Consider the following 18,805-nt stretch of genomic DNA (forward strand, 5'->3'; position numbering starts at 1 on the left):
AAGCTTTGTCTCCTTGTGGTTTGCATTCCGGAGGTTGCTCACTCATCCTTAGCCATGGGAGGTAGTTACAACTCCTGAAACCAGGCAGAGCTGTTCCAAACACTTGTTTTTTATGCACCTGGTATTTTTGGTTCCTATAAAAAAAAAACTTCACAGAATGGTCAGGACATGCATGGTTTTGGGAGTAGCATACAAGAAAGGAGATAGTGTCCTGAGAACCAGGAGGAACAGAGGAAGATGATATAGTCATTCACAGTGTTTGTAAGTAGCGGCCTGATCTGTGTTGTATTAATAATTAACTTTTCACTTTTAATCATCTTTTGGGTCCATAGTTGTTCTTACTAGCCGTATTTGATATTTTTTGTGTTTCTAAGCCTGCTAACATGTCTTTTACATGCATTCTCTCATAGGAATTTGATGTGATCGCTAGTATTATAATCCTCATGCTACAGATGAAGAAAAGGAGATTTAAAGAGATTAAAGAATTTGCCCCAGTTTGTGAAGCTGAGAGACAAAAAGCCAGACATTGAATCCAGTCATCACACTGCAGAACCCAGCAAGACCATGAAGCATTTGTCATCATTAAGTTCCCCTCCTGTTGATGTCACAGGTTTGAGTGAGGGCCTCTCCAACTTTTAAGTGAGATCTATAAATGCCTGCTTGTTTTTGTGCAAAATATGTCTGTTTTCAACTGACAAGTGAGGAATGAACCACTAGATAATATAAAAGTAATTTCCATTAGACTTTTTAAAAAATCATAAAGTTTACCATTTTACTTTAAACTGTATTAATACTACTTAAGTATTAAGTAGTATTAAGCACATTCACCTTGTTGTGTAACCATCACCCACATCCCCTGTAGTAAAACCATTTTTTCCTTCTGTGCATCCCATCTGCTCTTATGACCTTGGGGAAGGGTCCTAGTTAGTGCTGCTTATGTGAGGGATGATCCTGTCCTATGAGAAGAAGGGACAGCCAGTTTTCTGACCCACTGTGAAAAGGGGGAGAAAAAAAAGGAGGAAGATGTCAGAGCCCATGTCCCTGTGCCCCAGTCCTTTTGGGAATCGTATCTGGGTGTTGAGGGAAGCATGAACACATGATTGGGTCAGAAAAGGCAGGCTTTTCTTGTGGGATTCTTCCTCTGAAGAGGACGCCCTTTATACTCTGTTCCCTGGGTCATTAATAAGGGGATACAGGACTTTGTAACAAGCAAGGATAAGTTCAGATATGGGTCCCTCCAAAACCAGGTGAAGCAGATGTCTGCACACACAGGTGCAGGCCTGGGCGAGCGTAGGCCAGCCACTCCACATCAGAGGTCAATGAGGACCAGGAGACAGTATGCAAATTAAGGCACACTTCCCAGTCACCCAAGCACACCCTCTGTGTGGACCCATGTGGGAGCAGAGATACAATATCTAAAAAAACGTGTTTAAACTGTAATAAACTGAGATGTCACTTATTTTATTTCCAAGGGACATATTCTAACTCAGTATGTTCCACCTTCTCTCCCCTGATGCAAATAAGAAATGACCTTCAGGGTTTTTTCTTTTGTGGAGATGGCTTCAGTCATGAGTAAGCCAACTATGATGACTTATTATTAACAGTGAATTAATGTGAATTATTATAAAGTACACATTTGCTCCACCATTATTACATACAACCAAGCATAAAATACAGTCATCCAAAGGAGAATTTCAGATTTTATTAGAGAATATATGTAAAATACAACATTTATTAATTTAGGATATATTATCTGGATGGAAATATGCCCTGTACCACAACTATAATTATAACAATTTCTACAGATAATACCTCACATATACCTCTATAATCCAAAAGTCACTAAATTACAACAAAATTCATATTTAAGATAACTTTGCTATAAATATATAAGAATTTTAAAGTGTCTCTTTCATACAACATCTTAGAATCAGGAACATTTATTTTTGTCTGATTTTATGTTGCACAAAATTGTGAATATTTTACCTGATTTATATCACACAGCTTAATTCATCTCGTGATATGGATTTGAGCTCAATCTGCTTTCCTGTTTATTAAAAATAACATTTTAGTGTGAGTGCTCATCATCCACATGTTGTGAGCAAAGTCAAGGTACCTTTTCCTGTCTCTTTAATTACATTCTTTGTTACAAAATGGCCACACCTGTAAGCAAAACACCTGTCACAGCAATTCTACCAAGCACAATATCTGGTCTAGCTCTCCCCACTTTAATAGTAAGCATATCAGGTGACAGATGAAAGGTATAGAAAACCAGACACTGAGAGACCAGGGTCCAATTCACTCAGTAGATTTGTGCCCAGCTGCAGGGAAACCCCAAGACTTGCTATTGGACACTGGCCCTGGGACCATCTCATTTAATGAATGCCCTGACCTGCCGGCCATGCAGAGGCTGCGATGGACGCCAGTTGTCCACCATGGGTTCTTCTGATTCCCCCTCCTTGTTGAAGTTAAGCTGACGGAACTTCATCATCTAAAAAACACAATAAAAGATTTTAAAGTTAAAAATGAAAGTTTCACAACAGTATTGACTTGTTTCAATACATCTTGAAATACAGTCCCCCAAATATTTGCAGCACCATATATCCATGCTCATATTTAGTGTGATTCCCTGTAGATACATAATCACATATAGATTACATACACATGATTTTATTTAAAAATTCATTTCTATAAAATGGACACAAAATTGCTACTGTCGTTTGGAAGGACATTTTCAGTTAACTTTCTGTTTTCCTTTTGATTTTATAATCAAAAGCCTATATGATATCTCTAGGATGTGAAATAATAACAACAATTCTAGATGCAAATTAAAATTTTGCTTACTGCCCCAAGGAAGATAAACTACAGCATTCCTACAATTAGATAAAGTGATCTAGGATCTATAAGCCCAGCAATGGAAAGATATGCTTGTGTCTCTGCTTAAATATACAAAAACATGGAAATGAGTGGTCCTAAGCTGGGAGTTCAGTCCTTGTCTTGATTGATTTTTATTCCCTTTTAAATTTGTTCCCTGGCCCTGTGAGGGACATAGGTATCTCTCAACCGATCTTCTACATTCTTGGAGGTTGTTTTGAAAAGTGGTTCTTCCCTTTCCCTAAATGAGATTTGATCTAACTGAAGAAGGTTAGGGAGCACGAGTTAATAGCCTTTTGCCTGATCGCTTTGGTTCAGTAATATTCCCACAGTCACCCCTATGAAGTCAACTTCAATCTAAATTGATGATAGTGACTTGCATCGGTACCACAGTTACTACAACACATTAATCACTTGACCATCGCAGACCACCATACCATGTGGGGGAGGTGGTCTGTCCCACTTTCTCCAGCTACATGGACTAAGTTTTAATAGATACCTTTTCTCCAAGGCCCGATTCACCCCTTCATTAAAATTCAGGAACATTTGGACATAAATGAAATGGCAGTAAGCTCAATATGAGTGAGCAGGAAGCTGAGGATTATCCTGATACTATGTAACCTTGAACATGAAATCTCATTGCCCTTGGCCTTTGTTTTCTCAGTGTCCACAAAAGAAGTATTTATTAGGTGCTACACACTTTCCTCACCTAATCCTCACTTTTGTCCAATTCTGTAGCCTAAGGTTATGATTCATAACAATGTTTAATTGCATGTTTATTTGCCCAGCTCTGTGCATACCAATTCCACAACCAGAAGCATCAGGAGGATGACACCAGGTCTGTCTGACTCCACAACTCCTGTACCTTGACTGCATACACCCTATGGAGAAAACCTACCTGTTCACTGCTCACGCTGATGGGTTCCCTGAGCACAATCCAGGTCACGCACTCCAGGAGAGGAGGGGTGGTCAGGGAGCCTGGGTAGGTCCAGTAGTCCAAACTCACAGGAAGGAGCCCATGAGGGTCAAAGCCAGTGAAGGTGGCACTCTTACTCTGGCATAAGGCAAACAGAGTTAAGTGTCACGTGATTGGAATGGAAGGCAGGAATAAGTAATAACCACAAAACTATTTTTTAAGAGAGGTCCACATTCACCAGAAAATAAGACAAAAAGAGCTTAACAGAAGACATTTGCCTGGGAAATATAGATTGGCAGAGATAAACATGAGAACCTGACTAATTTCATTTAGCCTAATGCCCTCAAGGACTACCCATGTTGTCACCAATGGTAAGATTTCATTCTTTTTATGGCTGAATTACATTTCACATCTTCTCTATTTGTTCATTCATTGGTAGGCACTTAGGCTGTTTCCATGTCTTGGCTATTGTATTATAAATAATGCTGCAGTGAACATGGGGGTCCAGGTATCTTTTTGAATTAGTGTTTTCAGATCAGGTATATTCTATATGATTCAAGGGCATCAAACTAAAAGTAACAGGTGAGCATTTCAGAAGATAGAAGCTGCTTCAATGTGAGTACGAGTTTCAAATAAGGGCCGCCACTGGTTATTGCAATATTCAATTTACAAAGATGCCTAATGACATCAATACAGCTGTGGTATAGAAAGGTTTTAAACATGGGATGAATCAATTCAAGGTCACAGAATATAAACCTCAGTGAAGGGGGGCCTTATTTGTCATGTTTACTTTGTAGTGGACTGGCAGAAAAAAAGTTTTTTTTCCCCTAAGATGGCTCTAGTAGCACTTAGTTGTCTTTAACTTCATTCAAAACAATTTTGTTAGATTGTATTATGACAGCTGTCATATCAGTGTGCATTTTTAAAAATCTATCAAAATTGGTGATTTTTTGTGTAGCCATTTGAATATTGAAGATGAAGGAGAATGCACAACATTTTCAGCATATTATGCTTTATTATTTCAAGAAAAATAAAAACACAACTGAGATACAAAAACAGAGTTGTGTAGTTAGTGTATGAGAAGGTGCTATGACTGATTAAAAATGTCAAAAATGGTTTACGAAGTTTTATGCTGGAGATTTCTTGCTGGATAATGTTCTGCAATCAAGTAAACTAATTGAAATTCACAGCAGTCAAATCAAGACATTAAGTGAGTAAAATCATTGCTATACTATTCAGGAGACAGACGACATTCTTAAAATGTCCAAATCAATAAAGTTATTGGTGAAAAATACAAATGAATCATTTATTGTATGAAAAAGACTGAATGAACTTTTTGGCCAACCCGAAATGAAGTGACTGGCACAGAGTAAGTACTCAAGAAACAGCTACTGTGTGAATGACTGAGCAGATGATCTGTTAGTCTCCTTTCAATCATGAGTCTCTGACTGTTGTATATGAATGGCAGAATGAACGGAAGTAAGAATACATAAGTACAAGTCTAAAAATTAGACTAACATAAGGATCAACTCTTGAATAAATAAGAGTTAAATAAATATATAAGCAACATTTAACCTTTATTAATCTCTCATCCAGACACCACTTTTCAAACTGAAACTATCCAATTTGAACAAAAGCATTTTTGAAAACCAGTAGGTTATGGAAAATAGATACCCTATTAGGAAGTGGCAGAAAATTTGACGGTACCTTTGTTTTAATGGAACCCAGTGCATCGATGACCTTCTGTAGGTTTGGTTTGGCATCGCCAATCTATAGAAAGACACAAGAGACAAGATATTGTTTTCCAGGTGATACAATATCAGTTTGGATTTGGGCAGCTCTATTATAAAATGTCTCCAAATAGTAAACCAAAGCCCTGCACTTGCTACATGGCACCTGTCAGTCTTAGTGTGATTACGCAGGCACCGTGATCTTCCTACTAAAGCTGACAACCACCCTGGCTTCTTGGCTTTACGTTCCTCTGAAACAACCCTCCCAACGAAGTGTCTACAGTTGGAAGTGCCTTCCAACTGCAAAGAAAGAACACTGGTCAAGTGCTCACCTTAATCTTATGGCAGGATTTTACCTATGGCCCTTCCTCACTTTGAACTTTCTCCTTTGGCTTTCCTTCTGCCTTCCTGCCTCCTGAATCCCTTTTGACCCTTGTGTTCCTGTCATCATGTAATCAGCATCTTTTCCCACAGTCCTAAATGCCTTACACTTTTTAGTTCCTCAGGGCTGCTTGCTCAGCAGCCATATCTTCCTCTTTATGCTTTCCTTGGATGATTTCGTACTCGCATCGCTTCTACCTTGACATAGTTCTGGGCCCATGACTCACCAGCCCAGATAGTTCTCCACTGGCTTCACAAGTGTCAAGAGGGCGGCTCAACCTGTTTGTCTACTGTAGCCTGAAATTCTCCAACATGGAGCCACTTTCCTTCACCCTTGTAACACCTGGTTGGTCTTCATTTAGCATTGTGTGGGGTCCAAATGAGTAACTCCCTGATATGCCTCTGCGGTATGCAGATTTTTTTAGCTAAAATTAACTTGAGCTGTAGACTCAAAACTTCTGCCCCTCTACCCGAACTATCCAGAAAAAATTGAACAAGAGGCCTTGTCCATAAGTGATTATCAGAGAAAAGTCCTTTTGACATAGCCACAGAGTAGGATGTGCTTCTTATCATCCTGCAACGACATTTAGAATCCCCCAGGGCACCTTCCCTCATCCATAGCTCAGGATGTTTTACATACTCCTGTTCTCTTTCTTTCTGAACTGCACCAGCATGTGGGTCTCTGACTCTCTCATGTATATAGGGTTCCCATACATATGTATGCATTGAATTTGGTTATTTTCTCTTGTCTCATGTATATATAATTATCAGACCAGCCAGGAGAACTTTGGGGGTAGAGGAAAGTTTGTTCCTCTCCCACAATTATCTATCATAAAACAGTACTATCTAGCTTAAGTTCGAATTAAAAAAAAAAGAAAACCAGTGTACATGGACAGTATACATCTTCCTCATTTCACCATTTACAGGTACAGATCTTCACATTTACATCTAAATAGTACCTGATAAACATCGCTCAAATTGTCTTCTCTCCCATTTTCACCCGTACTGGCATATATGAAGTAAGCCTGAAAATATTTCAGAGGCAATGGCATTTCCCAGGCTCTCAGTAGAATGTCCTATTTGCTAGAAATGTCTTACCTGGCTACTCTTTTCTGAAAACAGACAGGGGAAGAATTGGGCCATCCACTAACCTTCAAAAAAACACCCAAAACAGCCAGTCCATCCGGTTGTTTCACAGCTTTTCTGAAATCCTCATACTTGGTATTCCAATGAACCAAGTGAAGCTGCCGCAGAGACAAACCACAAATAGTGATGACGTATAGAAGAAGAGATATAGATGGTCCCCAGTGGGCTCTTCTCATAGCTAAAGTTCCCAAAAAGTAGGCAATTTTAAACATAAACCTTTCTCTCATTTTATTTCTAATTACCCACCATTTGGCATACTGGCAAGTGATTTTATCAACAAGGAGTTGCATATTCTGAGGGAAGACACAATTCTGTTTCTAGATTCATATGAAAACAAAGTCCTCCCACTTGAATTCATTCACTTTGTACACTGTCCTTGGAGGTAGTAGAGAAGTTTTTGCAGTGTGACTTGTAACACCACAAAGAAAGGCAGGTGATAAGTAAATGTAAAGGTCTTTTGTTAAAGAAGTGGTTCCCATGGTTTGAGTCAAACTTACAAAATTAAGCTTTAGAAATTAACGTTAATGTCACTTTGCATTTTTTCCCAGGAAGAAAATAAACATATGTTACCTCTGCAGCATACTTCTTTTTATCTACAGTGTGCTCAGAGCCGTGCCCATCAGATGAACCCCAGTGAAAGTGGAACTGAACCAGTCTGTAGGTGTCAGTGAGGGGTCCTCCCTTCAGCACTGAAATATAAAAATATACATATGTATATACACACGTGTATACACATACATACTCATACATGTGCTCATGAAACAAAAACTATAAAACTACATTTAAATCTCATTTTATAGTACTACTACATTTATGCCTGTAGCAACATTTTTCACTCTGAAAATGAAATCCAGACTCAGGTTTGGTCCACAATGCTGAACAAAATCTTTTCAACTATTTTTTTTTCCTCACATGTTTTGCTTAAAGGACAAATGCTTTTCCCATCTGTTTTCTGAGCACAGTGACACTTTTCTTATGGGTTTGCTTTGGGATCACATGTTCAGGGTCAGAGAGCAGAAATTTTAAGGGAACTAATAACTCTTCTTGTGAGTCACAGAGGAAGTAAGTTTCCAGGCCTTGCTAGCCAGAGGCAGTCTCCTGCACACTCGTGCAAATGTGGGAACAGACCTGGGGACTGTCTCACACAGGCTCAGCTAACCTCTCATACCAGTCCTACATGCCAGAATTTCTGAAATATAAGCATTCTTGATCTTAAGTCTATAAAATCTAATTTTCCTCACAAAGGCTTTCCAAATTATTTAGTAGCAGTGATAATCCAAGTTCAAAAGCTACTGACTAGCTTTGCCCCTTAAAAATTTGTATGTAACCTTTCTGACTTTAACTTCCTCATCTGTTTAAATGGATACAACCAATTGTTGATTACTACACTAAGTATTGATCACCTACTATATGCAATGTGAGGTGGTCTATTACCTCCAACAACTTCAAACTCTATTTCTAATAACTATCTCATGGTTCTACTATTCTGATATTAACAGAATTTTGTTACAGTAAGATCTGTACTAGAAGGTATATTGTTAGACCTTAGTCTATCTGTAGATAATAAACTAGTTGTGTCTTAAGAGAGGACTAAAATTGTAAGAAATCATTGCTTTCCCATCCCCTCCATGACACTTTTTATCTGAATTATATGTATTAATGGAATTTAACCAGTATATATATTTATATATTTTTAAACCTCACTTGAGGATATGTTTTACTGCTTTTAGAGAGAGAAGAAAAGAAGTGGGGGAGAGAGAGAAAGAGAGAAACATTGATGTGAGAGAGACATTGATGGGTTGCCTCCTGTATGAACCTGGACCAAGGATCAAATTCCCATCCTAGGTATGTGCCCTGACTGGGAATCAAACCTGCAATCTTTAGGTGTACAGACCAATGCTCCAACCAAATGAGCCACCTGACCGGGGTTTAACCATTATATTTTAAAGCTTTTTAAATTAGTTTAATTCTACTACCTCCATTTTTTTTATTTTTTCAGAAATGGGACTAAAACATCCTTTCTCATAAAGGTACTTTATTAGCTTTGATTTATAATTTATAAAATAATAAGCCAAAACTTACTCTGGCTTTGCAAAACAAAGGGGCAAAGTCTGGCCATACAGCAAAGTTCGCTCACTTCACTTTGCCTAAGTGTGCTCACAAGGTAGCAACATACACTCATTTATTCACAGGAAGGATAAAGCTGATGCAAAATATAAGTGGAGAGTCTTTCTGTGGCTCCTGATACAATCTGTGGCTGCCAGCTCTGCCTTTCAATGGGGCAGAAGAAAAGAAAGAGTAAAAATTTAAAAAGAATAAAGTATAAATAGTGTTATTTTACAGATCTGTTAAGAAACCATGAATTTGCAAGTATTCTGATAAAATCACACCTCTTCAAACTTAAAAGCAATTAATTGTAAAAGTTTTTTTAAGCACATAATTCTGTAAGGAAAGAATTAGCCTTATCAACCCAAATAGCCTTTTTCAAAAATGAGAGAATTTCTGTTTCATGTGATATACCCTTAAAAGAAAATATTTGCTTATGAAATAAATTGATGTTCAAATTAACTTTTTTTGTAACTTTTTAAAGCTACTAACTGGCTGGCTGATCAAAAAATCCATTTGTGACATCATTAATTTTACCAAGTAGAAGAATAAGCTAAATAAAGTCAAAATAAGCATCTGAGATAACTGATCTTTGTAAAGTATCTCCTTTCTGCAAAGAACCATAGAATCTTAAAATTTAAAGATACTAAAGCTTGTTCACTTAGTGTTATTTCTTATTCACTCCCTTGCTGATCTTAAGAGTCTATCCTAATTATTTTAGAGAACATTTAGAATTAGGCAAGTATATATGAGCTTTTATTAAACAAGACTTACTAATACTAAAAGAAAAGAAAATAGAAAAGTAGCTCTCCGGGTTCAGCGATTATCAGTGCTAATCTGTTACTACCAGATACCTGTTTTCACTCCTATTAAAATAAAAGTATGTTGCTATGTAAATTGAAAACCTATTGTAATTAGAAAAGATTATTAAGTTGTTAAAGTGTATTGCTATCAAAAGCAGCATTTCTGGTCGTCTTCAACTAGTTGGTTATTACTAAAAAATTCTTAGCCTGAATTCTAAGAATGAATTCTAGTTAATGAAATCCCTCAAAAGCATTGTTATAATAATAAGTTTCCATAAATTATAATAAAGGTAGCATATATCTTTTTATCTGAGGAACAGAAAAGACAACATTTGGCCAAATGACAGAAAGTAGATGCGGTATTCTGGATCTACTTATTTACTTACTTATTTTGATTGCCACAAGTCACTGTCCAAACTCTCCCAATTTAAAATAAAAAACCCTTGCTTTTCTAATGCAAAAATAATTTTTTTAAAAAATAGAAGAACTTACTAACTGCATAATCTTCTCTCTGTAAAATTTAGACATGTGATGGTGTTCTGATGAGCCAGCAGTTCACTGTACCACAGACATGTATTCCATGAGGAATGGACAAAGAGATGTGGGCTTTCTGTTGAACTTAAATTCAAATCTCTACACCAAGAGCTGCAATTGGTTTGAATTTTCATAATCTGCAATGAGTTGTACCAATTGAATATGTAACACAAAACAAGTACCAAGTATATTATAGACTAATCTGTCTTCCTATATAGTTTACATGGAAAAATTATGTGAAGTATATGTTATTTGTGAAAATTAAGACATTCACAACAGTCATACTGAGATAAATCAAGCCAACTATACAAATAAAAAACTGAAAATCTAACATTGTCATTTTTTTCTTCCTATTCACTTTGTTACTACTGAATATAAAATGCATCCAAATGACAAACTCTAAAGACCTAGTGGATGTCAATAATCTCTCTTTTAGATTATCTTCTTGAATCTCTCCTAGACTCAAGGCATAAGTAAACTAACCCAGTAATCTTTGGCTCAAAGTTATAATTTAAGGGGTTTCCTATTAATGAAGTAAATAAACAAGTCCACTAAAAACAGAGCAGTTCCAGCAGGTAAATGATCTACTCTATGAATAATTGGGAAATTACTAAATAATGTATTCCTCTTTTGCTTTCTCAGCAGTAATCCATAACCCTTGACCTACCTACTAATGTTATAAAAACGAATGTGAATATCAACAAAACCAAGAAAAAGATGCCCACATTTCTTTTCTCCTTTTTTTCTGAAAAGGACTAAAGGAAAAAAACACAGAAAGGAACTATTTACTCAAAAGTGATACAGGTTTAGAGTAACAGAGGAATGTCACCATTAAAATCCCCAAGTCCCTTTAAAACAACCACAAAAACACAAAAACAATCCTGCCTTCCCCCACTTTGCCCAACCAGGACAGTCGGGGGTACTGTGTCTCCGGAAAAAGACAAAGAAGCCCGTAGTTAGCCTAGACTCCTGGTTCCTCTCAGTAATCCGTGCTCAGGCAGTCCCCAGCGCCATCAGCTATGTTCCTGTGATCTCCAGTTCTTAAGGCAAAACTACATGGCACCTTCTCATGGCCCACCAGGGAAAGTCCCTTCACCCCTTATAATTGAATTCAGCGGTGGTCAAATCTGCAGGTAGGGTCGTGCTCACACCATGAACAGTTTGCATGGCAAGCCCTTCCATTTGTTGTGGTTATGTCTCCTTTTCACCTAAGACTGTTTGTGGAAAGCAAGTTTTAAAGCTTCAAAAGCAAGTCCCTGAAAAGCAGGCAGGAGTCTGGTAGGAAGGTCCAGCATATCATCCAGACCATGGTCTGCTTGTGCTGAGCCCAGGAGAACTCAGCTCTCTTCCTTCTTCTTTCTTGAATTAAGATAAACAGGTAAAAATATTCCAGTTTCTAAAATGAACAAATGATGAGAGTTGTGTATAGGTTGGCCAATAATTCAGGCATGATTTTTCAATGATATTTGCCTCTAACTTTGCAATAAAGCAAGAGAGTTTTAGACTCATTAGCAAGAGTTAATTAAGTTAGCAGGAATCTGTAATTGTAACTACTGTTCTTTTTTTCTCAGATATAGTCAGTAATAAAAGATCTCAAGCAGGGAAAGTAATTTTTAATAATTAAAAAGAAACCCTAATAACGTTAATGATTTTTCATTAATTTAAGGTGGTTAATTTTTAAAGGAATTTAGAAGCTTGATGAGAGCTTTAACCCAAGCTTCCAGTTTCACACTATTAACTAACTCTGCATGTACAAAGAATTTCCTCAAGCGTATACAGCAATAAGTTCTGTCAGCCCATTCCCTGATTCCCAAATATTTAAGTCTGGTTACCAAATATTTGGTAACATTTAGGATACATTTGAAAATCCGAATCTATGAGAAATTCTAGAAGACTGAAATTTCGTTGAGTGGGAGAAAAGGAAATGAACTTAAGAATTTAAAAGTACAAAATAAGTGGCAAAGAATATAAAAAACGTTAACACCATAGCAATAACTCCTAACAAAAAAAGGTGTTAAACTGTCGATTTAAAAATTTGAGTTACCAAACTTTTGAGTTTGGTAACTCAAAATTTGGTAACAAACTGATAAATTATTTTGAGACTTAAGTGTACAGAAAAGTGTATCATTTTTGAAACATGGTATGTACACACTAAATGTTAACTATGGTTATTGTCAAAGACTTTTATTCTGTTTCTATTTCTAGGTGACTGTCATGTAGTCTCACTCCAACAAACTGGGAAAGAGGTGATGAGCAGGTTTCTTACACTCTGGTGTCTGTTTCTTCATGTTTATTTTAAGTGCTAACCTGAGACTCTAGGATCTTTAAAAAGAAGTTTAAAGAGTGTTTTGTGGTGGTTTTTTTTTTGCATGGTATGATTGCTTTGGTTTTGCTTTTGAATTTTGTAGATGTATTTTCCTGTAACATCAATGTTTAATTCATTCAGCATTCTAGGAAAGTATTGCTTCCCTGTTTAACTAAAACAACTGAAGATGTTGCAGTGTTTGGTCAGAGTAACAAAGGAGTCTTTCACATATAAAGAGAGCAGGACCTCCTCCTCTCACTTGTTCCTTTCAACAGCATCCTTGCCTGTCCAGAGCAGGTGCTGTGCTCTCGAGAGTCCCCTGTCCTACATATTTCCTTCCCCTGGAGTCCCCTCCAAGTCTTAGCATAAGCTTTACTTACCCTGGAAAGGCTTTCCTGACTGACTCAGGCCAGCTCTCAAGCCTTCTTATGTTTCCATAGTCCCTGAAATACTTCCTTGTTGCACTTATCAAAGTGCGTGTCAGAGCCTATTACTTTCCCATCCTGCTAGGTTAGGCACGAGGGCATGGGCTCTGGATACGTGGCAGAGATCAGACAGGGCCTCCATCCTACCCTCAGGGTGCCTGGCTTTCCTTGCATTTCATTGTGTTAGTAAGAAGTTTAAAATAAGAATTAAGTGAAGCATGCATGTGTCTCTAAAGATGTGGGTTTGAGCTCCTACCTAAACCACTTGATTTTCATGTTTTACAATCTGAACTCTGCCACCACTTTAATAATATGTGTTACTCACAAGAGAAGGAGAAAGCTCTAATTAGTTACTGCTTGTGTAGAAATCCACCTGAACTTGACAGATTCATGGTAAGATGTATAACTATATAGTAATGTCATATATGAAATCAGTACATGCTTTAATAATAAATGGGACATTCAGAAACATTGAAAAATGAAATTTTAAAATACCATTAAGTGATGGGAGATAATCTTAGAGCTCATTAAAAACTTTTTCCTCTGTGTTAGAAACTACTATTACTCCAATTTTCACAGGTAAGAACATGAAAACTTAAGTCAGGTTACTGCCATTCTCAGGACCACTGGCCTAGTTAGTGGCAGAATGGGAACTTGAACTCAGGTCTGTCTGACCCCAGGCTAGGCTCACATTTGCCAGACTAAATGCTGCAAAACACTTTCCAGAACTACTTATTACTAAAACAGTTATTTGGAACAGTTTATTTCTGTTCCATTTCTGTTCCATTTCCTCATTGTTAAAAAAAGACTTTTTAAGCATTCAGCTGGCATTTAATTTTATATTGTATTCTATGTAGCACCCAGTAAGGTATGTGAAAATAGATTTCATTGGCAACACAGAATGTACAGTGTGTATTTAAAAAAAAATAAAATAACAGCTCACAACTATAGACTAAAGTAGCTGACTTTGTTTGGTTTTTAAATAACTAAACATAATGGTTTATAGTATCTTTTCTTACATATGAAACTACTAAGACATTTGGCCTTATCCTATTATAATCTAAACCTATTGTGTTCTTTCATAGAGGAAAGAAATTGTTTCCCTTACATTTAATTTAATCACCAGAGCATTGTTTCTTTAATCATCAGGAGGCATGCTTGGGAAGGCAATACAGCAGCAACTGCAAAGGAGCATTTCCCGTGAACACCCTCCGTTGAATCTAATACTCAAAATGTAGTAAATATCAGAATGTGCGTGTCCCTGTGAATATGTGCACACGTGCATTGAGTGTGTGTGTATATTGGGTGAGGTGATTCAGGGCACAGGTTAAAAACATTTCTCACATTATTTCTGCATTATTACCCATAGAATTGTCTGCCAAAATCACTACTTTAGAAAACCAAGTGTCAAAAAATGTTTAAAAGGGAAAAGGATAGGGAAGAAAACTTTTTTCAAAACTGTACCAAGTGCATTGGATAGGTACTAAAAAGGAACTGTCACCTTGAGTATAATGGCTATGATTACATTTGTGTGCTAGTACTATAGGTTATTACTGCAGAGTTTTGACAGCACTATCAAATACTTTTTCTCATTTTCTCCCAACACTCCCCCCACTCCCATAGTGCCAAACCTCAAGAGTTTACAGTAGCATTCAAAGACTTTCAGAAGACAGCATCTGGGAAAAGAGGGTGCTGGCAATAAAATCAACCAGTGGGCAAAGAAGGCCACTACTATGTCTGAATAGGATGTTCTATTTCTAAATAAGAAAAAAAAAAACGTTCAATGGGCATCCTGTAAACAGCTCATTACAAACAAATTATGGCAATTGGTTTTGTCACTAATGGGCCAAATATACCCATCAACTCTAAGTCTTTTCCATCTGTGCAATGAATTTCTGGGTAGTTACCAAGACACACTTGCCACCTTTATCATACCAACCCAAAGACCAGAAAATACTTAGAGATATTGTTTCCAAGAATTTTGGTGTTTTAAATTGTCAGGTTTTCATCACTCTCCTCACTGTTACCTTGAAGATCACATTCAAATGTACTTTTTATTGGATAGGCATCCATTCTGGAAAACAACATTTCAGACAGAATCTTAACAGCTCTAACTTTGCCAAACTCATCATTGCTGGTCTCTCTTGCCAGCAATAGCAAGACAGGCAAAGGCAAAGGCTGGGGACCTTGACTTTTGCGACTTTTCAGAGGTATATCCCTGTTTCTCAGTGCCTACATTTTGGAGAGAAACAGCCCAAGGTCACTTCAAGGTCTCAGTCCTTCTGAGCCTTGCACGTGTGACAGTTCCCAGAGTGGCTCTTCCAGGCCTGAGAAGCCATCCCCCATTCATCTGGAAAACAGGTTCTGGATGAAAAGCACTAGTTATTTTTTAAAACACTAACCTGCATTGTCCTGGGAGTCATCAAACTCCACGTTAAAAGAGTGACCATTGTTGATGATTCTCCTAGATGTCGCCCCCTCGTAGGAAACATACAGAGGCTTCAGCTCTGGATCATGAAGGGCTGCTTTGGTGTCTATATCAATAGGGGACTGGCGGTTGCCCTTGGCAATGGGAAAGTCCTTGTACCAGTGCTCGGGTCCTAGGTTGAGAAGGGACAGAAGGGATGTGTGAGCCCCCAGTGTGGGGACAGACACACCCACACTCCTAAGAAAGGGCAGTGATGCTCAGTTCCCAGTTTGGCGGGGCCACTGAGTAACCTCTGGGAAAACACTGTGCCTCCGTTTCCCCATTTGTATTATGGGTTAATAATGTCATCTACCTGTAGAGAGACTGTTGTGAGAATGGACATCTGTACGTGGAAAGCCTTTAGAACAGTGAGAGCCATGCAACTATTAGCTATGTTCACACTTGTTTTACTGAAATGCAGCAATGGGCAGGCACTAACGCCAAGCTGGTGGCTGGGATTTATGATGTGTGAGCTCACTTCAGACACCCAGCAGGCCCGAACTGCAATCCTTCTGACCTGGTGCTTGGCCCAGGCCTGGCGCTCCCTTAACAGCCATGATCCCCACAGCCCGGAAAGCTCCGAACTCCAAAGACGCATCTTGCTGTTTCGTCTGCTGGCTCACAGAAACTAGGTCCGCGGCTGGTAAAACCCAGATCCTGGTGATCCGCTAACATTAGGGTACAGAGATAAAGGGTAAACTCAGATCAGCGCAATGGGTTCTATCCGGTCCCCGAAATCCCCGGGACAGGTGGCGCTCAGAGCTTTAGCTACAGGTAGCGCTGAGGGTGAGGGCTGGGGGTGGGTAGGTATTGGGTCAAGGGGACGAGGAGTCTCATATTTTTGTGTCATCAACGCCTAACATTTTCAGTTACAACCTTTACTCGCTTTTCTTAGGTCCATGTAGGACGGTCCCCTGATCGGGACCCAGGAGGTACTGTCTTAGCGTCTCGCGCTGAGGCTGCACCCCCCCACCTCCGCCCGCGCCTTGTGCGCGTCGAATGCGGGGCTAACGAGCCTAAGCCCGAACCCGGGTGGCGGGCACCCCGTGCATGGGGCCCAGGCTGGGGCTGAGACACTGGCACCCCGCGCCGGGGCACCTAGGCAGCGCGATCTGACGTCCATGGCCAGGGCAGTTGCAGGGCCTGGCCAGTATCTCGTGTACTCACCGTTATCGGGGCCGTATCCCCAGTGGTGGGACATGGTGGTGTGGCGGATCGGGCAGGGCAGGAGTTGGAGCGGGTCCAGAGGTAGCTGCTAAAGGCCGGCACTGAGTGTTCGCGGTCGCGCCGTCACTGACTTTTATAGGCTCCCGCCAACTTTGTGCTGGGGGTGGTCCGGGGAGGGGGCCGGGGAGGACCTGGTGGCGGGGAGGTGAGGGCGGACGTGCAGTTCCGGCGCACAGGGCGGGCGGGGCGGGCGGGGACAGTGCCCTTTGGTTGCGCCCGCTGCGCTGGATTCACTTTTCCCTTGGCCGCGCCCGGGTCCCTGGGCGGCATGGGCTCCGCGCTCCGGGTCTTGCGGGGCTGCGGGGCTCCGACGCTCACCCTCCCTCCCCGGGGCAGAGTCTGGTGGCAGCTCCCACTGTGCGGCCCCGGGCCCCGCGCCTTTCCACCCTGGTCCATTGTGACTGGTATCCCTGGCAAAGAGTCTAGTGGACCCCACCCGCACTGGGGTCTCAGCCTCGAGGGCCACCCTCTTTGTCCCCACCTCAGCTGGGAAGCTCCTTCCAGAGCTGTGACCTTGGGACGACAGGGATGCGGTCCCGGAGTCTAGACGCTGAGAGCCCCGCGCCCCCCGCTGGCCGGCTGCGGAATGAAGCCCAGGAAGGCCCCGGGGGTAATGGACTGCCCACGTGTCAGGGATGTGAGTACACAGCTCTCTCTGTACCGCAGCCCTAACAAACACACTGAGCGTTGTTAGGGGTTCCTACCACCCCACCCCACCCCCCCGCCTTACTATTGAAGCGGCCAGAGACAGCAGTAATTCCGTGTCCAACAATCAGATGAAGTTACCTGCCCTCGGTAAATTGCTTTTCAGACTTTTAACTATGTAGTTTCTAAAGTGTGTGTTTTTTCCCGTTAGCTAGAAACATTTAAACCTTCTATAATTAATTAAATCCACTGAGTTTTTAAGAGAAGTCGAAGAGCTGAAATATTGTTACCAAGTTTCAAGTTTAATCATAACAGGAATGGAAAGGTAAGTGGAAAATGTCACTAGAAAAAATGGAACTTATGCATTTTAAATATTTTATGTTCCATGAAGCTCCCAAATGAGGCAGCAAGAAATAGTACAATTTAATAAGAAGGAAACTCCACCTGGTCTTAGAGCACTGATTCTCAACTGGGGGCAGTTTTGCCCCACAGAGAATGTTGATAATGTCTGGAGACATTTGGTTGTCACATCTAGGGGTGTGTGCTCCTGGTCCAGGGTGCTGCTAAACACTCAGCAATGTACAAGACAGTCCCTCAAACAAAGTATTCAATCCAAAATCATGACACCAAGATCGAAACCCCATTTAAGAATATTGATCTATAAGGATGCCTTTGTAAAAGTTCTGAAAAAGTTACCTATGTGTCAGGTCACATGTGAGCCTTAGGACAGTGCTTTTCCCAGAGTATATCCTCAGGCATTTTTTGTTGCTTGAATTCAATAGAAAAGCACAAAATGGCACCTCTGCATTTTAAGATTCACGTGTGTTTGTGCACACTTCCCATGCCGGCCTTCCTTCTGGAATCATCACAGTTTCCTTAATTCAGTAGTAACTTCATCACATGATGAAACTTCTCTTTTGCTTATAAATCACCCCATGCATAGGGAATTTTTTACTTCCTTTTAGAAACAAGATCAACTGAGCTCTTTTCCATGCAAGGGAAAATGCAGGCATTACAAGGAAATGTTTCCTCCTGATCAAGGAAAAGAGTCAGGATTTGCCAATGTCATACCTGAGAGGCAAAACAACCTTTCCCTCCCCAAATTATGCTCTTCTGGATCCACTCAGCGAGTCCCCGCTTAGTGAGATAGTGAATAAACAGTGGCCTACACTGCGAAGAACCAACAGAACAGAACCAAGACTACCAACAGCAGGGGGACCTTGTAACCTGGTCTTGTTAGCAGAAG

The 18,805-nt window shown here is 39.9% G+C and overlaps 1 protein-coding gene across 2 annotated transcripts; it reads right to left on the minus strand.

Annotated features, from left to right (window-relative positions):
* Nucleotides 1-1,688: 1,688 nt before the first annotated feature.
* On the minus strand, nt 1,689-16,983 carry CA2 (carbonic anhydrase 2). 2 transcript variants are annotated; one of them, XM_037050216.1, is made up of 7 exons: nt 16,855-16,981; nt 15,623-15,820; nt 7,618-7,736; nt 7,053-7,145; nt 5,498-5,560; nt 3,773-3,928; nt 2,223-2,491 (listed from the first exon to the last, which is right to left on the minus strand). In XM_037050216.1, exons 1-7 carry the CDS (start codon nt 16,886-16,888, stop codon nt 2,372-2,374), a joined length of 783 nt encoding a protein of 260 aa, XP_036906111.1. In that variant the 5' UTR covers nt 16,889-16,981; the 3' UTR covers nt 2,223-2,371. The 2 variants fall into 2 exon arrangements, with proteins under 2 accessions (XP_036906112.1, XP_036906111.1); XM_037050217.1 differs by lacking the exon at nt 15,623-15,820 and having other exon boundaries at nt 1,689-2,491; nt 16,855-16,983.
* Nucleotides 16,984-18,805: the final 1,822 nt, after the last annotated feature.

The sequence above is a fragment of the Sturnira hondurensis genome, unplaced genomic scaffold (assembly GCF_014824575.4).
Source record: "Sturnira hondurensis isolate 20B ecotype Veracruz unplaced genomic scaffold, ASM1482457v3 Scaffold0006571, whole genome shotgun sequence".
NCBI lineage: Eukaryota > Metazoa > Chordata > Mammalia > Chiroptera > Phyllostomidae > Sturnira > Sturnira hondurensis.